General features: G+C 39.9%; 1 protein-coding gene across 4 annotated transcripts in view; it reads right to left on the bottom strand.

Annotated features, from left to right (window-relative positions):
* The window catches only part of LOC138679096 (MARVEL domain-containing protein 2-like), a 45,087-nt gene extending 31,658 nt beyond the window's left edge, over window positions 1-13,429 (bottom strand). The window contains exons 1-5 of one of the 4 annotated variants that reach the window (XM_069767775.1): window positions 13,192-13,429; window positions 13,022-13,089; window positions 6,917-7,519; window positions 2,792-2,970; window positions 1,006-1,177 (exon numbers count right to left, since the gene is read on the bottom strand). In XM_069767775.1, the coding sequence (XP_069623876.1) occupies window positions 1,006-1,177; window positions 2,792-2,970; window positions 6,917-7,399 (834 nt within the window). In that variant the 5' untranslated portion in view covers window positions 7,400-7,519; window positions 13,022-13,089; window positions 13,192-13,429. Of the gene's footprint in view, window positions 1-1,005; window positions 1,178-2,791; window positions 2,971-6,331; window positions 7,520-13,021; window positions 13,090-13,191 lie in introns of all 4 variants that reach the window. The other 3 variants (XM_069767773.1, XM_069767774.1, XM_069767776.1) reach the window with 3 other exon arrangements.
* Between the last annotated feature and the right edge of the window lie 668 nt (window positions 13,430-14,097).

Raw genomic sequence — 14,097 nt, 5'->3', positions numbered from 1 at the left:
GTGTTACTTATGGTAGGCCTTGTTACATTGGTCCCAGCTCTCTGCAGTTCATTCACTAGGTCCCCCCGCGTGGTTCTGGGATTTTTGCTCACCGTTCTTGTGATCATTCTGACCCCACGGTGTGGGATTTTGCGTGGAGCCCCAGATCGAGGGAGATTATCAGTGGTCTTGTATGTCTTCCATTTTCTAATTATTGCTCCCACTGTTGATTTCTTCACTCCAAGCTGGTTGGCTATTGCAGATTCAGTCTTCCCAGCCTGGTGCAGGGCTACAATGTTGTATCTGGTGTCCTTTGACAGCTCTTTGGTCTTCACCATAGTGGAGTTTGGAGTCAGACTGTTTGAGGGTGTGCACAGGTGTCTTTTTATACTGATAACAAGTTTAAACAGGTGCCATTACTACAGGTAATGAGTGGAGGAAAGAGGAGACTCTTAAAGAAGAAGTTACAGGTCTGTGAGAGCCAGAAATCTTGATTGTTTGTTTCTGACCAAATACTTATTTTCCACCATAATATGCAAAAAAAAAGATAAAAAAAAACAGACAATGTGATTTTCTGGATTTTTTTTCTCAGTTTGTCTCCCATAGTTGAGGTCTACCTATGATGTAAATTACAGACACCTCTCATCTTTTTAAGTGGTGGAACTTGCACTATTGCTGACTGACTAAATACTTTTTTGCCCCACTGTATCTGTCCCAATGATGGAGTTTTAAATTTAATATCAGACTAATTTGAATGATTTTATCCTCAAGAGTTAGAATATAGTTTTTTTCTTCGTTTGTTATTGAGTACACAGGATTACCATGGGTTCTGTTGAACTTTGGACTACCACTCAGTTATATTCCCTACCTTTCCTAATATATAGGTTTATTAGTCTTAAAATTGCCAGGGAAGCATACTGCAGATCCATATCATACAGATGTGTAACATGGTTATGTGCAGATTCTTTTTAGATTAAACTGTGTAAACATAATTTACTTTATTGTAAATATAGAATAATTACTTACCTTGTGACTCTGGGATGTGCTAGTTAGCTTTTCCATCATATTATCAAGTTCTTTAAACTTCAGTAGGGCACCTCTAACTTCTGAATACAGGTCCTTATATTCTGTATATTGGTCATTAAATACAGCTTTATATTTCTCCCGTTCTTCAGCATTCTTGATTTCTGGATACTTGCTGCAGAACAGAGAATATCATGCAAAATCACCGTTCAAATAGTAGAAAATAATCATATAAAGGTTACATTTTCTGGTAGTTAAAAATACATGATAAGGAGAAAACCACCTAGTACCGTAGTTGAAAAGCATTAGGTCAATTGTAACAATTGTTGGTTGAGTTCAGTTATCATGTTTATTAATTTGCTGTACCCTTATAGCACCACAATTGTGTCTTGTACATACTGGGATCTAATTCAGTTAGGCAATTGACAGCCTGGATGGGCAGTGCACACCAGCGACTAAAAAATCGTTCAGAGTTTCATCCAGAAATCTTGCTCTTTTTGTCTTTCTACCCAGCTAATTCTTCTCTTTCTATTAGGTCTATGACATCACGTGATTAAAAACTGATTAGCTGAATCCTTCTAAGCTCTATGTAGAAACAGGAGGTCTATTTTCCCTGTATGAGTTATGAGTCACTGCAAAAGTCCCTTGCAGGGGAGAGCAGGTGGGTCAGAAGTTGAAGAGAGGGATGATAAATGCATGGAAAAACGACTTCCTTTTTCTACATAGAGCAGAGAAAAGAGAAGAATTAGTTGGGTAGACGGGCAGAATGAGCAATTGTGAGTACACAGTGCTGTATAAAATACTAACTGCACTATATCAAGAGGATAAAAACTTTGATGGGAGGAGGAACGCTTGTTTAAAACTGGTCAAATATTTCCCATGGGTAATGCTGTAGCTGAGCACTTTCTGGTAGTCATTTACTATGTCCTTTAAAATACCCTTTCCGATTCACAATACAACATTTCAAAATAAATGCATAATGCGTAGGTAAAAATTCCTGGTGCCCTTGTTTTTATTTTTCTCCCATTCCCCTATTCTTTTCTGTAAAATGGTGAACAACTTCTCAATCCACACTGGGAAACATTTACTAAAACTGGTGTTCCATAACTTTTTGAAGTTGTTCACATTTTGAGGACTTTTTTTAATGTTTGCCTTTGGGCTAAAAATAATTGTTGCCATTTGATTATCGTTTAAAATTTTGCACTGTTTTACTCATACAGACTGTTCTTTTCCATGCACACCCAACTATGATATGGTTATAAATCACCTGAAAGGAGTTCAGAAACAGATGGCAGATAATAAATACAAACTCTTCAATCAGACCGCCAAAACAAGCTCACCGATGGATTTCCAATTACCTCATTCTGCAGCTTGCAATCAACAGCACAACACAAACGCTGTAGAACTCAAACAGTGCAACTTTTTTTTAATGAAATCTGATTTCAATACTTATTTTTAGACACAAATACATGGAGAAAGCCCCAAGGTGTCTGCCTTCAACCCACTTAAGAGCAGTGCATCATACTCTAAATAAAAGAATGGGGCAATAAAATACAGCCGTTTTATTGGAAGGCGTTCACATATGAACCCTTTCGAATTCCTCCCAATGTGCTTTGGTAGTCTAAGGCACTCCCTGTTCTCTCTGCTTTTGGTAAAAAATAAGCTTAGGCCACAACATTACACCAATGTAAAAGGAAATAAAGTGATAACTTCAACAATAATGTAATGTCTGTTCATCTGCAGTGCATACAGCTTCTCCCACAGTCTTCAGTGATGCTTTTATGCTTACACAACATAATCTGGTACAATGTATGGTTTTGGCCGGTACCCAGAAGGTATAGAGCGACTTAAAGCAGCAGCCTCACTGTCTTTTTCTGAGATATGAAGGGTCTTGATGACTTTCCCTTTTACATCTCCTAAATGTTCAACTTCATCTTGAAAAATGATCCTCTTTGGTTTGGTGGTTCTCTGTACAGAGATAAAAACATACAATAAAATATAAATATATAAATTATAATATGCAGTAAAAAAAACTATGGATGTCCATGATGACGATGATGGTGATTTCATGGGTTGTTGTATATTAACTAAATGCATTCATGTTGCGGGATTCTGCTTCCTGCCTATATACATTTGAAACCAGAAGTTTATATATACTATATAAAAAGACACCATGTGCATGTTTTTCTCAATATCTGATATGAAATCAGAATAAACCTTTAATGTTTTAGGTCAATTAGGATTGCCATAATTATTAATATTTGCCAAATGCCAGAATAATCCTTTCAAGGCTGCGGTTATCCCGGTTGCTTGTGCACCTTTTTCTACCACACTTTTTCCTTCCACTCAACATTCCATTAATATGATTGGATACAACACTCTGTGAACAGCCAGCTTCTTTAGTAATGACCTTTTGTGGCTTACACCCCTTGTGGAGTGTGTCATTGACTGCCTTCTGGACTTCTGTCAAGTCAGCAGTCTTCCCCATGATTGTGGCACCTACTGTAATAGACTAAGGGACCTTTTTAAATGATTAGTAAGCCTTTGCAGATGTTTTCACCTTCATTTCAGTAGGCCAACATTTCAAATTTTAAAATTATTTTTCAAGCTGGTGTTATAAAGTATTATGATTTACTGAGATAATGACTTTAGGGTTTTTGGGTTTTCATTGGCTGTAAGCCACAATCATCCACATTAACAGAAATAAACACTGGAAATAGATCACTCTGTTTGTAATGACTCTATATAATATGAGATTCACTTTTTGTATTAAAGAACTGAAATAACTTTTTAATGATATTCTAATTTTGTGAGTGTATATATATATACTAATGAGTGATAGCATTTACCAAGTACCAAGTACCACAAGCATTTATGTGTGTACAGGTTTTGATTACAGCTATAAGATGTAAACGATAGCTCTTATATGCTGTTGATAAAGTAAATAGGTATGGTAGTATTATTATTGTATTTCATTGAAACTGTTGTGATAGCCACACATAGAAAACTTAATACTTGTTGGTATTGATAAATGATACAGTATATACTGTGTATGACATGTGAAAAAACACTTTGGAATGGGACCTGTAAGCAATTTGTCGTCAGAGCTGCATCCAGAAAACTCGGTCAATTTTTTTTCTAGCTTGTCATTTATGTGCAATAGTTTTTTTTTGTATAGCAGCATCTATTAATTAATTATTTACATGACCATTCACAGTTTCTTAGGTTAAGGAATTGCAATGTAGTTGTAAAAATCAGATGCTATACTGTGGCTGCATATGACACTTGAAAGAAAACTAGTACGTGGTGCAATTTTTATTCACACGCAGAGTTGGTCAGTAAAAATAATCGCTCATTCTGCACTGACCCATTGAATAACATTCGGAGGAGTGCTGCCTGTCTTTTTCACAGACAGCACTCGGAAAAAAAATATGCTCATATGAACCTGCCCCTACAATGACAGGTAATATTGCTTTAGTATATGATTAAAAGTATTATACCAACACATAAATAACTACGGCTGCTAGTCGTTAAGTCCCTTTTTTTGTTTAGTAGAACGAATAAATTGTTGTTTAATTAAATACAAATAGATATATCATAATGAAGCTGTAACGTAGAAAAAAATAGCAACGTGTCATACATGGCATAAAAAATAAGCAAAAAACAATAAATTATATGTACATGAAAATGATGCCAAAATATTGCAACTTGTTTCACAAAAACACTCAAATATAAAACTGTATCATTTTGTGCACTGACCTATAAAATTTTCATAAGATTATTTATTCCACAAATTGCATACATGGCTATAACAAAAAACAACAAACCCCTGTTAAAATGCCAATTGTTGTAAAAAAAATCATACCAAGAAGAATCATTTGAGAACTTATCCTAACTTTAACGTCCCCCATAATCTGTGCAAACCCACTGAGACACGGAAATCATTTTTATTTGGATTAACAATAATAAGGGCACGTTCCCACATTCAGTATTTGGTCAGCATTTTACCTCAGTGTGTGTAAGCCAAAACCAGGAGTGGGTGATAAATGCAGAAGTGGTGACGTGTTTCTATTATACTTTTCCTCTAAGGCTGCCGTCACACTAGCAGTATTTGGTCAGTATTTTACATCAGTATTTGTAAGCCAAAACCAGGAGTGGAACAAATAGAGGAAAAGTATAATAGAAACATATGCACCACTTCTGTATTTATCACCCACTCCTGGTTTTGGCTTACAAATACTGATGTAAAATACTGACCAAATACTGCTAGTGTAACGGCAGCCTAATTGTTCCTCTTCTGGTTTTGGTTACCATCTCCTCTGCAAAATCATCTCCTCTGTACAGTCCTCTTCAGGTCACCCACAGGTTTTCTATTGAATACAGATCTAGACCATTCCAAAACTTTGATCTTCCTGAACTGCAGACTTTTCTTTTAGACCGGACAACCCGTTTAAGGGTGAGCATACAGTATTTATGCAACCACTTTATTTTTCTTTTCCACTAAAAAGATTTCAGTTTATTTTTGTATCACAATGTACAGATTATTGGTGACATTAAATTCTTGGTATGATTTTTCTCCTAAAAAAAAAACCCTGGCATTTTAACAGGGATGTGTTGAGTTTGTATATCCACTGTATGAAAATGAAAAAGAGTTACAAAAGGGCATCCTTCAGCTTTGTCGAAGGAAAATCTGCTTTATATTGCATGAAGCCATTTAGAGGGGACAGCTTAGGCCTCTTTCACATTTCCGTCGGTACGGGGCCGTCGCAAACCGTCGGCCCGACGGACGTTGTGCAAATAGCGCACAATGTGGGCATCGGATGCAGTTTTCAGACGCATCTGCTGCCAATTAGGAGTTCCAGGGAGGAGGGGGCGGAGTTACGGCCGCACATGCGCGGTCGAAAATGGTGGTTTAGACGGACGAAAAAAACATTACATTGAACGTTTTTTCGTCACGACGGGCCGCAAAATCATGACGCATCCGTTGCACAATGGATGCAACATGTGGCCATACATACTTTGCAGGATGTGTTTTTTCTCCAAAACGACGCATTGCGACGTTGACCAAATGACGGAAGTGTGAAAGAGGCCTTATTGGTATTGTACATGTTAAAGAGCAATACATGCTGCAAACACAGAACAATTTGAGTGGTTTATCAGATGTATAATGAAGACACAGAAATTAGCTAGAAGATGAGAAGGAGAAGAAGAGTTACAAATACAGATTCAACTACAGCAAAATCAGAGCAAGACAAAGTGAAAAAGACATACATACTGCAATGGATGGGTGTTACAACATGAGTGAGATTTCATAGTGAATCCCCCTCACCTGAATATTTCCAGCCTGCCTGCGCATTTCTTCATGTCGCCACATTTTTAGACACACCAAAGAACTGGCCATGTACAAGAGCATGTTGAAGAAGAGAAAAGCCATTGCAGCCACTTGACCTCCTTCCACTCTACAGAATGCTACAATCAGTGGGTTTACAGCAAAAAGAGAGTAGCAGAGACCACCACGGTTTATATCGTTGACATAAGCAATGCTTGCTGCCATGTATAAAAGACACATGACAATATTGATGGCAAACTCTGTGAGAGGCCACCAGTGTGAGTCAAGGAGAATAGTGCGATAGTATAGAGTCAGCCCCAATCCTAAAAGGATTAAAGTGACAAACCAGACCAAGCTGGCAACAAGCATCACAAATGGAGTCATTGGACCATAATAAGCATAGCCACCTGGCATCGTTCTTTGGAGTTCCGTGCCAAAGAGATTATACCACTGGTAATCCTTTTGTAAATAGGCACAGGTACATGCAAATATCATACCACCAAAAATTAACTGTACTCCAGCCATGATTCTTAGCAATCCAGGCCAGGATTTCATGTAGGAATACTTTAAATTGTATGCTGCTACCTTTTCTCCATAAACGGTGCACAATTGATTTTGCCTTTCAATAGAATGTGGAGTTTTCTTTTGCTTAACCTTCTGAATGGCATTGATGTTGGCTGAAGATGACTCCAAACTCTGATGAACAAGACTAGTTTCCCTGCTAACATCTCTGAGTGATGAAACTGATGACAAATTATGGATATCTTCTAGATTTGTCAAGGTTAGGCATTCTCCTTTTGTGCTGCCTTTCCTAAAAAATATTTTCCAAGAGTCAGAGATGAAATGCTGGACTGGCATTAATCGACTTCTTTCCTTAATCTCAAAATCATGGAGACGAGATGTTCCAGGCTCTTTGCGTGCACCATGATCATAATAATCAAATGAGAAACTTGGAGCATCCCCCCATTTTGTAGTCTCTGTCGGCCACACCACTGGTTTTCGGCTTCTATTCTTCTCGGCAGGTAAAGAGGAGGAAGACATATCAGTTCTATCAATGTGACTTCTCATGAAATGCTGCTAAAAATCTATCTGTGGGCATCAGTTCTTTTCCCATGTCCCGAAGGAGAAATTGCTCTAGTTTATGAACCACGTGGTATCTTTAACTTTTCTTCGCATAGAAAAAATAAGCTAAAACAAAAAAGAAAAGTAAATATAATTATTAAACAATACACATTTTCTTTTTTTCTTTGTATTCATTGACACATGAACCAGGTAATGTTAATAAATTATAACATTGGTCAAGATCACTGTTAAAGGGAATCTATTATCAGGTTTTTGCTACTTCATCTGAGAGCAGCATGATGTAGGGACAGAGAAGCTGAATCCAATGGTGTATCACTCAAATTACTGGGTGCAGCAGTTCTGACACCAATTTCTTTAGTTCCCCCTATGGGACTTTAATGTTTGATCACTACAGTATTGCCGTATATGATATAAATCGCGGTCTCCTTTGAAGATCAGCTAATAGATGCAATTGCATGCCTACTAAGTAAATGCCTCTGATTGTGATTGACAGCAGAATTCAAATGAGCAGCAGCAATAATGGCCAGCGCCGATTGCAGCCGTTTCGGGCAGTTGTGTTGCTGACAGCATTTGCCCTGTATGCATTAGACCCAGCTCCTGAGCCTGCTCCAGACACATGCACCATGATGTACTTGTATGGCAGGGTTCAAGCAAATTTCCAAAATAGCAGCATTCATTTTTTTTAAACTAAGATAATGCATATCTTAGCACTCCATGGCTCAGCACCACCCTACATCTCCTCCCTGGTATCAGTCTACCACCCTACCCGTGCCCTCCGCTCCGCTAATGACCTCAGGTTAGCATCCTCAATAATCAGAACCTCCCACGCCCGTCTCCAAGACTTTACACGTGCTGCGCCGATTCTTTGGAATGCACTACCTAGGTTAATACGATTAATCCCCAATCCCCACAGTTTTAAGCGTGCCCTAAAAACTCATTTGTTCAGACTGGCCTACCGCCTCAATGCATTAACCTAACGATCCCTGTGTGGCCTATTTATAATAAAAAAAAAAAAAAAAAAAAAAAGGTTCCTCGCATCATGTTCTCATACACTTTATGCAGTATTAGCCCTCTGTGTCTGTACTGCTACATACTTAGGCAGGTAACTGGTTCATGCAGCTTTACATGAACACCTGAGCCTTACACTATAGCTGGTCCGAATAACTAAAGCAATTGTTACCATCCACCTCTCGTGTCTCCCCTTTTCCCCATAGTTTGTAAGCTTGCGAGCAGGGCCCTCATTCCTCCTGGTATCTGTTTTGAACTGTATTTCTGTTATGCTGTAATGTCTATTGTCTGTACAAGTCCCCTCTATAATTTGTAAAGCGCTGCGGAATATGTTGGCGCTATATAAATAAAATTATTATTATTATTATTATTATTATCTGGTTATCTTTTGGAGAAAGAAAAATACAGCATTAGAGCATAAATACTTCATACCATCTGTGAAATACAGTGATGGTAGTATCATGCTTTGGGCCTATTTTGCTGCAAGATGGCATTCCATTATTAATGAAACAATAAATTCTGAATCATACTATCAAATGCTAAAACAAAATGTCAGGACATCTGTCCATGAGCTGAAACTCAAGAGAACGTGGGTCATGCAACAAGACAGGAACGTTTAATGAAGAATAAAGTTAAAGGTTTGGAATGGCCAAACCAAAGTCCTGACCTTAATCTTGAAGATGTGCAGGATTAAGCAACAATTACTGGAAACATTTACATGCAGATAAATCATAGTCTTATATGGTGCTCAGCCTGTCCCTGGGCTTCACAGGAGTATCAAGATAATAGGCCCCAGGCCACATTGGTAACCTATTTGTTCCTTGCCGAGGTGAGAAACTTCTGATTGGGCCCCAAACCAAGTAACCCTGATTACAACTATGGTGGCGCATCCTAATTGTGGAAGTTGGAGAGCCTCAACAGATGGCCGCACTATTACTAAACAAAATCTCTATACAAAGACCAATACTGATATTACTGCCATATGGTGACCATATAGTGGTAGATACCAGTGCTGCAGTCATTGACTTTTCCATCTGGCCCAGACCGACATGATAACTTTTCCAGCCAGTACTCTGCTGTAGAGATTACAATAAAGACAAATATGACTTCTCACATTTCAGGCACTGTCTCCATCTATCCTCAACCTGCACAATCTCCTTATCCTGCTGATATCCCAATGCTGAGCTACTGCGCTCCACACTGTATAATGGCCCCACAGATCCCTCCACACAGTATGATGAACTCCACACAAACCTTCACATTGTATATTTGCTTGCATACAGTATAAAGGCTCCCACATAGCCCTCCAAATATAATTATAGCCCCTCACATAGCCTTCCATATAGTATACTGCATCCGATAGTCCTTCATATTATACAATGCACTCCCATAGTCCTTCATATAGTATACTGCACACCCAATAGTCCTCCATGTAGTATACTGCACTCCTCATAGTACTCCATATAGTATACTGCACTACTCATATTCCTCCATATAGTATTATGCACTCCCCATAGTACTTTAAATAGTATACTGCACTCCCCATAGTCCTTCATGTAGTATAATGCACTTCCCATGGTCCTCCATATAGTATACTGCACTACCCATAGTCCTCCATATAGTATAATACACATATCATAGTCCTCCATATAGTATTATGCACTCTCCATAGTTCTCCATATAGCATAATGCATCCGATAGTCCTCCATACAGTATAATGCACTCTCCATAGTCCTCCATAGAGTATAATGCACCCCATAGTCCCCCATACGGTATAGTGCATTCCAATAGTCCTCCATATAGAATAATGTACTCCATGGTCCTCCATACAGTATGATGCACCCCATAGTTTTCCATACAGCATATTGCACTCCCCATATTCCTCCATATAGTATACTGACCTCCTCATAGTCCTCCATATAGTATAATGCACTCCCCATAATCCTCCATGTAGTATACTGCACCCCATAGTCCTCCATACAGTATAGTGCACTCCCTATAGACCTCGATACAGTATAATGCACCTCATAGTCCTCCATACAGTATAATGCACTCCCTATAGTCCTTCATATAGTATAATGCACCCCATAGTCCTCCAGACAGTATAATGCACTCGCTATAGTCCTCCATATAGTATAAAGCACCCCATAGTCCTCCATACAGTATAATGCACCCCATAGTCATCTATACAGTATAATGCACCCCATAGTCATCCAAACAGTATAATGCACTCCCCAAAGTCCTCCATATAGTATAATGCACCTCATAGCGCTCCATACAGTATACTGCACTCCCCATAGTCCTCCATAGATCATAGAGTATAATGCACTCTCCATAGTCCTCTATACAGTATTCTGGCTACCAAAATTTTCTTACTGATTAACCCCTTACCGGCATCGGACGTACTATACCGTCCGATGCCGGCTCCCCTGCTTTGATGCAGGGCTCCGCGGTGAGCCCGCACCAAAGCCGGGACATGTCAGCTGTTTTGAACAGCTGACATGTGCCCGTATTAGGCGCGGGCAGAATCGCGATCTGCCCGCACCTATTAACTAGTTAAATGCCGCTGTCAAACGCTGACAGCGGCATTTAACTACCGCTTCCGGCCGGGCGGCCGGAAATGACGTCATCGCCGACCCCCGTCACATGTCCGGGGGTCGGCGATGCGTCTCCATTGTAGCCATAGAGGTCCTTGAGACCTCTATGGTTACTGATTGCCCGTCGCTGTGAGCGCCACCCTGTGGTCGGCGCTCACAGCACACGTGCAATACTGCTACATAGCAGCGATCAGCAGATCGCTGCTATGTAGCAGAGCCGATCGTGCTGTCCCTGCTTCTAGCCTCCCATGGAGGCTATTGAAGCATGGCAAAAGTTAAAAAAAAAAGTTTAAAAAAATGTGAAAAAAAAAAAACATAAAAGTTTAAATCACCCCCCTTTCGCCCCAATCAAAATAAATCAATAAAAAAAATATCAAATCTACGCATATTTGGTATCGCCGCGCTCAGAATTGCCCGATCTATCAAATAAAAAAAAGTATTAACCTGATCGCTAAACAGCGTAGCGGGAAAAAAACTCGAAACGCCAGAATTACGTTTTTTTGGTCGCCGCGACATTGCATTAAAATGCAATAACGGGCGATCAAAAGAACGTATCTGCACCGAAATGCTATCATTAAAAACGTCATCTCGGCACGCAAAAAATAAGCCCTCAACCGACCCCAGATCACGAAAAATGGAGACGCTACGAGTATCGGAAAATGGCGCAATTTTTTTTTTTTTCTTTTTAGCAAAGTTTGGAATTTTTTTTCACCACTTAGATAAAAAATAACCTAGTCATGTTTGGTGTCTATGAACTCGTAATGACCTGGAGAATCATAATGGCAGGTCATTTTTAGCATTTAGTGAACCTAGCAAAAAAGCCAAACAAAAAACCAATGTGGGATTGCACTTTTTTTGCAATTTCACCGCACTTGGAATTTTTTTCCCGTTTTCTAGTACACGACATGCTAAAACCAATGATGTCGTTCAAAAGTACAACTCGTCCCGCAAAAAATAAGCCCTCACATGGCCAAATTGACGGAAAAATAAAAAAGTTATGGCTCTGGGAAGGAGGGGAGCGAAAAACGAACACGGAAAAACGAAAAATCCCCTGGTCATGAAGGGGTTAAAAAATAAAAATTCAATACTCACCTCTCCCCTCCATTCCCCCACTGGTCCAGCTTCTGCAGAGAGTGTTCTTCTGAAGCACTGCACATCTCAGCGTATAGGGAGTTATGTAGTGGTAGTGATGCCATTATGCCTGCTGCACTGAGATGTCAGACATCGAGGGAGAATGATTACTTTCAGGATGCCAATACAGTTGATCTTGTGATGATGGGTTGGTGGGGCCCGATACTGGACTTCCCCAAGCTCACGGGCCCCATAGTGGCCACATGGCTTGTGGCAGTGCAAGAAGGTCATGTCTCCCAGGTCAGTCACAGAGATGAACTGTATCGGCGCACTGCTCACGTCGATAAAGTTAAAAGTAGCATAGCTCCGGGTGGGCACCTCAGAGCACGTGGCCTGGAGCAACTTCGCCCTCTGCCCCCCGATACCTATGCAGGGTAACATTGCAGGGTACCAATAGGAGCAGGTGCATGCAAGTAATAGTCACATTTAAATGCTGTCAGATTGACAGTGGCATGTAAATGGTTACTAACTGCAGCTGTTAGATACAGATACCGGCTATATAACATATTGAGCACCTACTGTATCATGTGTGGAATGGTGTCAGCCCTTTCCACACTTGCGGACCACTACCAAAGACATTTATTCATATCCTAATGCAGGAAGGGGTTAATGTTGTTAGATAACATAGCTGTAAGGCTTACAGGAATATATTGGTACGACTGAAACATTATATAAAATATAGGAAAATTAATCATATAATTTAATCTTGCAAATTAACAACTACAGTATTGATCAAAATCTAACTACAATACCATATCAGTCATTCGGGTGCTTGCTAGCGTATGTACTGACAGGCAGTGTTACAAAGTAGTTAAAGGTTCAATATGGAAAAAAAAAGGTTTCAAAATGTAAACAATAAAGCCAAACTTACAAAGCTTTCCATATACATCAGAAACCAAGGTGGGATGTTCAGGCTCATCTCATAATATAAATGACAGACTGCAAAAATCAAGCACAGAACAGACAGTGAAACCTCATGACCTAATTTTCTGCAGTTGTCTCTGAAGGATAGATATAAATAATCCTCCATTAAAGTCTTACCTGTCTCTTTTTGTTCTTAGGTCCATTTGTTGTGTCGCTATTGGGGGTTATAATCACATAGCGTAAGTTTTCACTTCCTGGTAAAACTATCACTCATATTTCGAGAGACAGGAGTTCCAGTCTCCTTTACTGTTATCTACATGCACTACATAATATCAAGTTATCCATTAACTATAACAGAGGTCTCAGAAAGGAGGGTGTTTAGCATTGTAGACTCTTGCTCAGTTATGCCGGAATTGCTAATAGTGAGGATAACAAGAGTAAATGATTAATTGCAGTAGAGGTTGGGCACTATTTTTTATTGTTGGCTTATCCTTGGGATAGGCCATCAATATGTGATCGTGGAGGCGCAGGGAACAGCAGATCAGCAGAATGCCAGGTGTTGCCCCCAGGGCAGGCGTTTAGGGCAGGTAAACGAGGCAGATGCCTAGGGCCCCCACCCACAAAGGGGGCCCTCTTAATCTGCAGCCCCTTTATGAAGTGCACAGAGAGTGTACGGTATTACTTAGGCTGCCGTCACACAAGCAGTATTTGGTCAGTATTTTACATCAGTATTTGTAAGCCAAAACCAGGAGTGGAACAAATAGAGGAAAAGTATAACAGAAACATATGCACCACTTCTGTATTTATCACCCACTCCTGGTTTTGGCTTACACATACTGATGTAAAATACTGACCAAATACTGCTAGTGTGACTGCAGCCTTACAGTGAACAATGCTGTACATCCTCTGTAGTCCCGGAGCGTCTCTCTCCCTTTCTCCGTCTCTCTCCCTCTCCCCCAGCAGTGTCGGGTTATAATTGAGGGTGAGGGGCCGTCTCACAGCAGAGTTTAAACGTCGAGACTTGGGAGCAGGAAGATATCTGCAGCCCTGTCTGTGTCTGTGTCCCTTCTCGCTCTCCTCATC

This window comes from Ranitomeya imitator, chromosome 1, assembly GCF_032444005.1.
Source record: "Ranitomeya imitator isolate aRanImi1 chromosome 1, aRanImi1.pri, whole genome shotgun sequence".
Taxonomy (NCBI): Eukaryota; Metazoa; Chordata; class Amphibia; order Anura; family Dendrobatidae; genus Ranitomeya; species Ranitomeya imitator.
The sequence above is the reverse complement of the archived record's forward strand: the minus strand, read 5'-3'. Positions and strand labels throughout refer to the sequence as shown.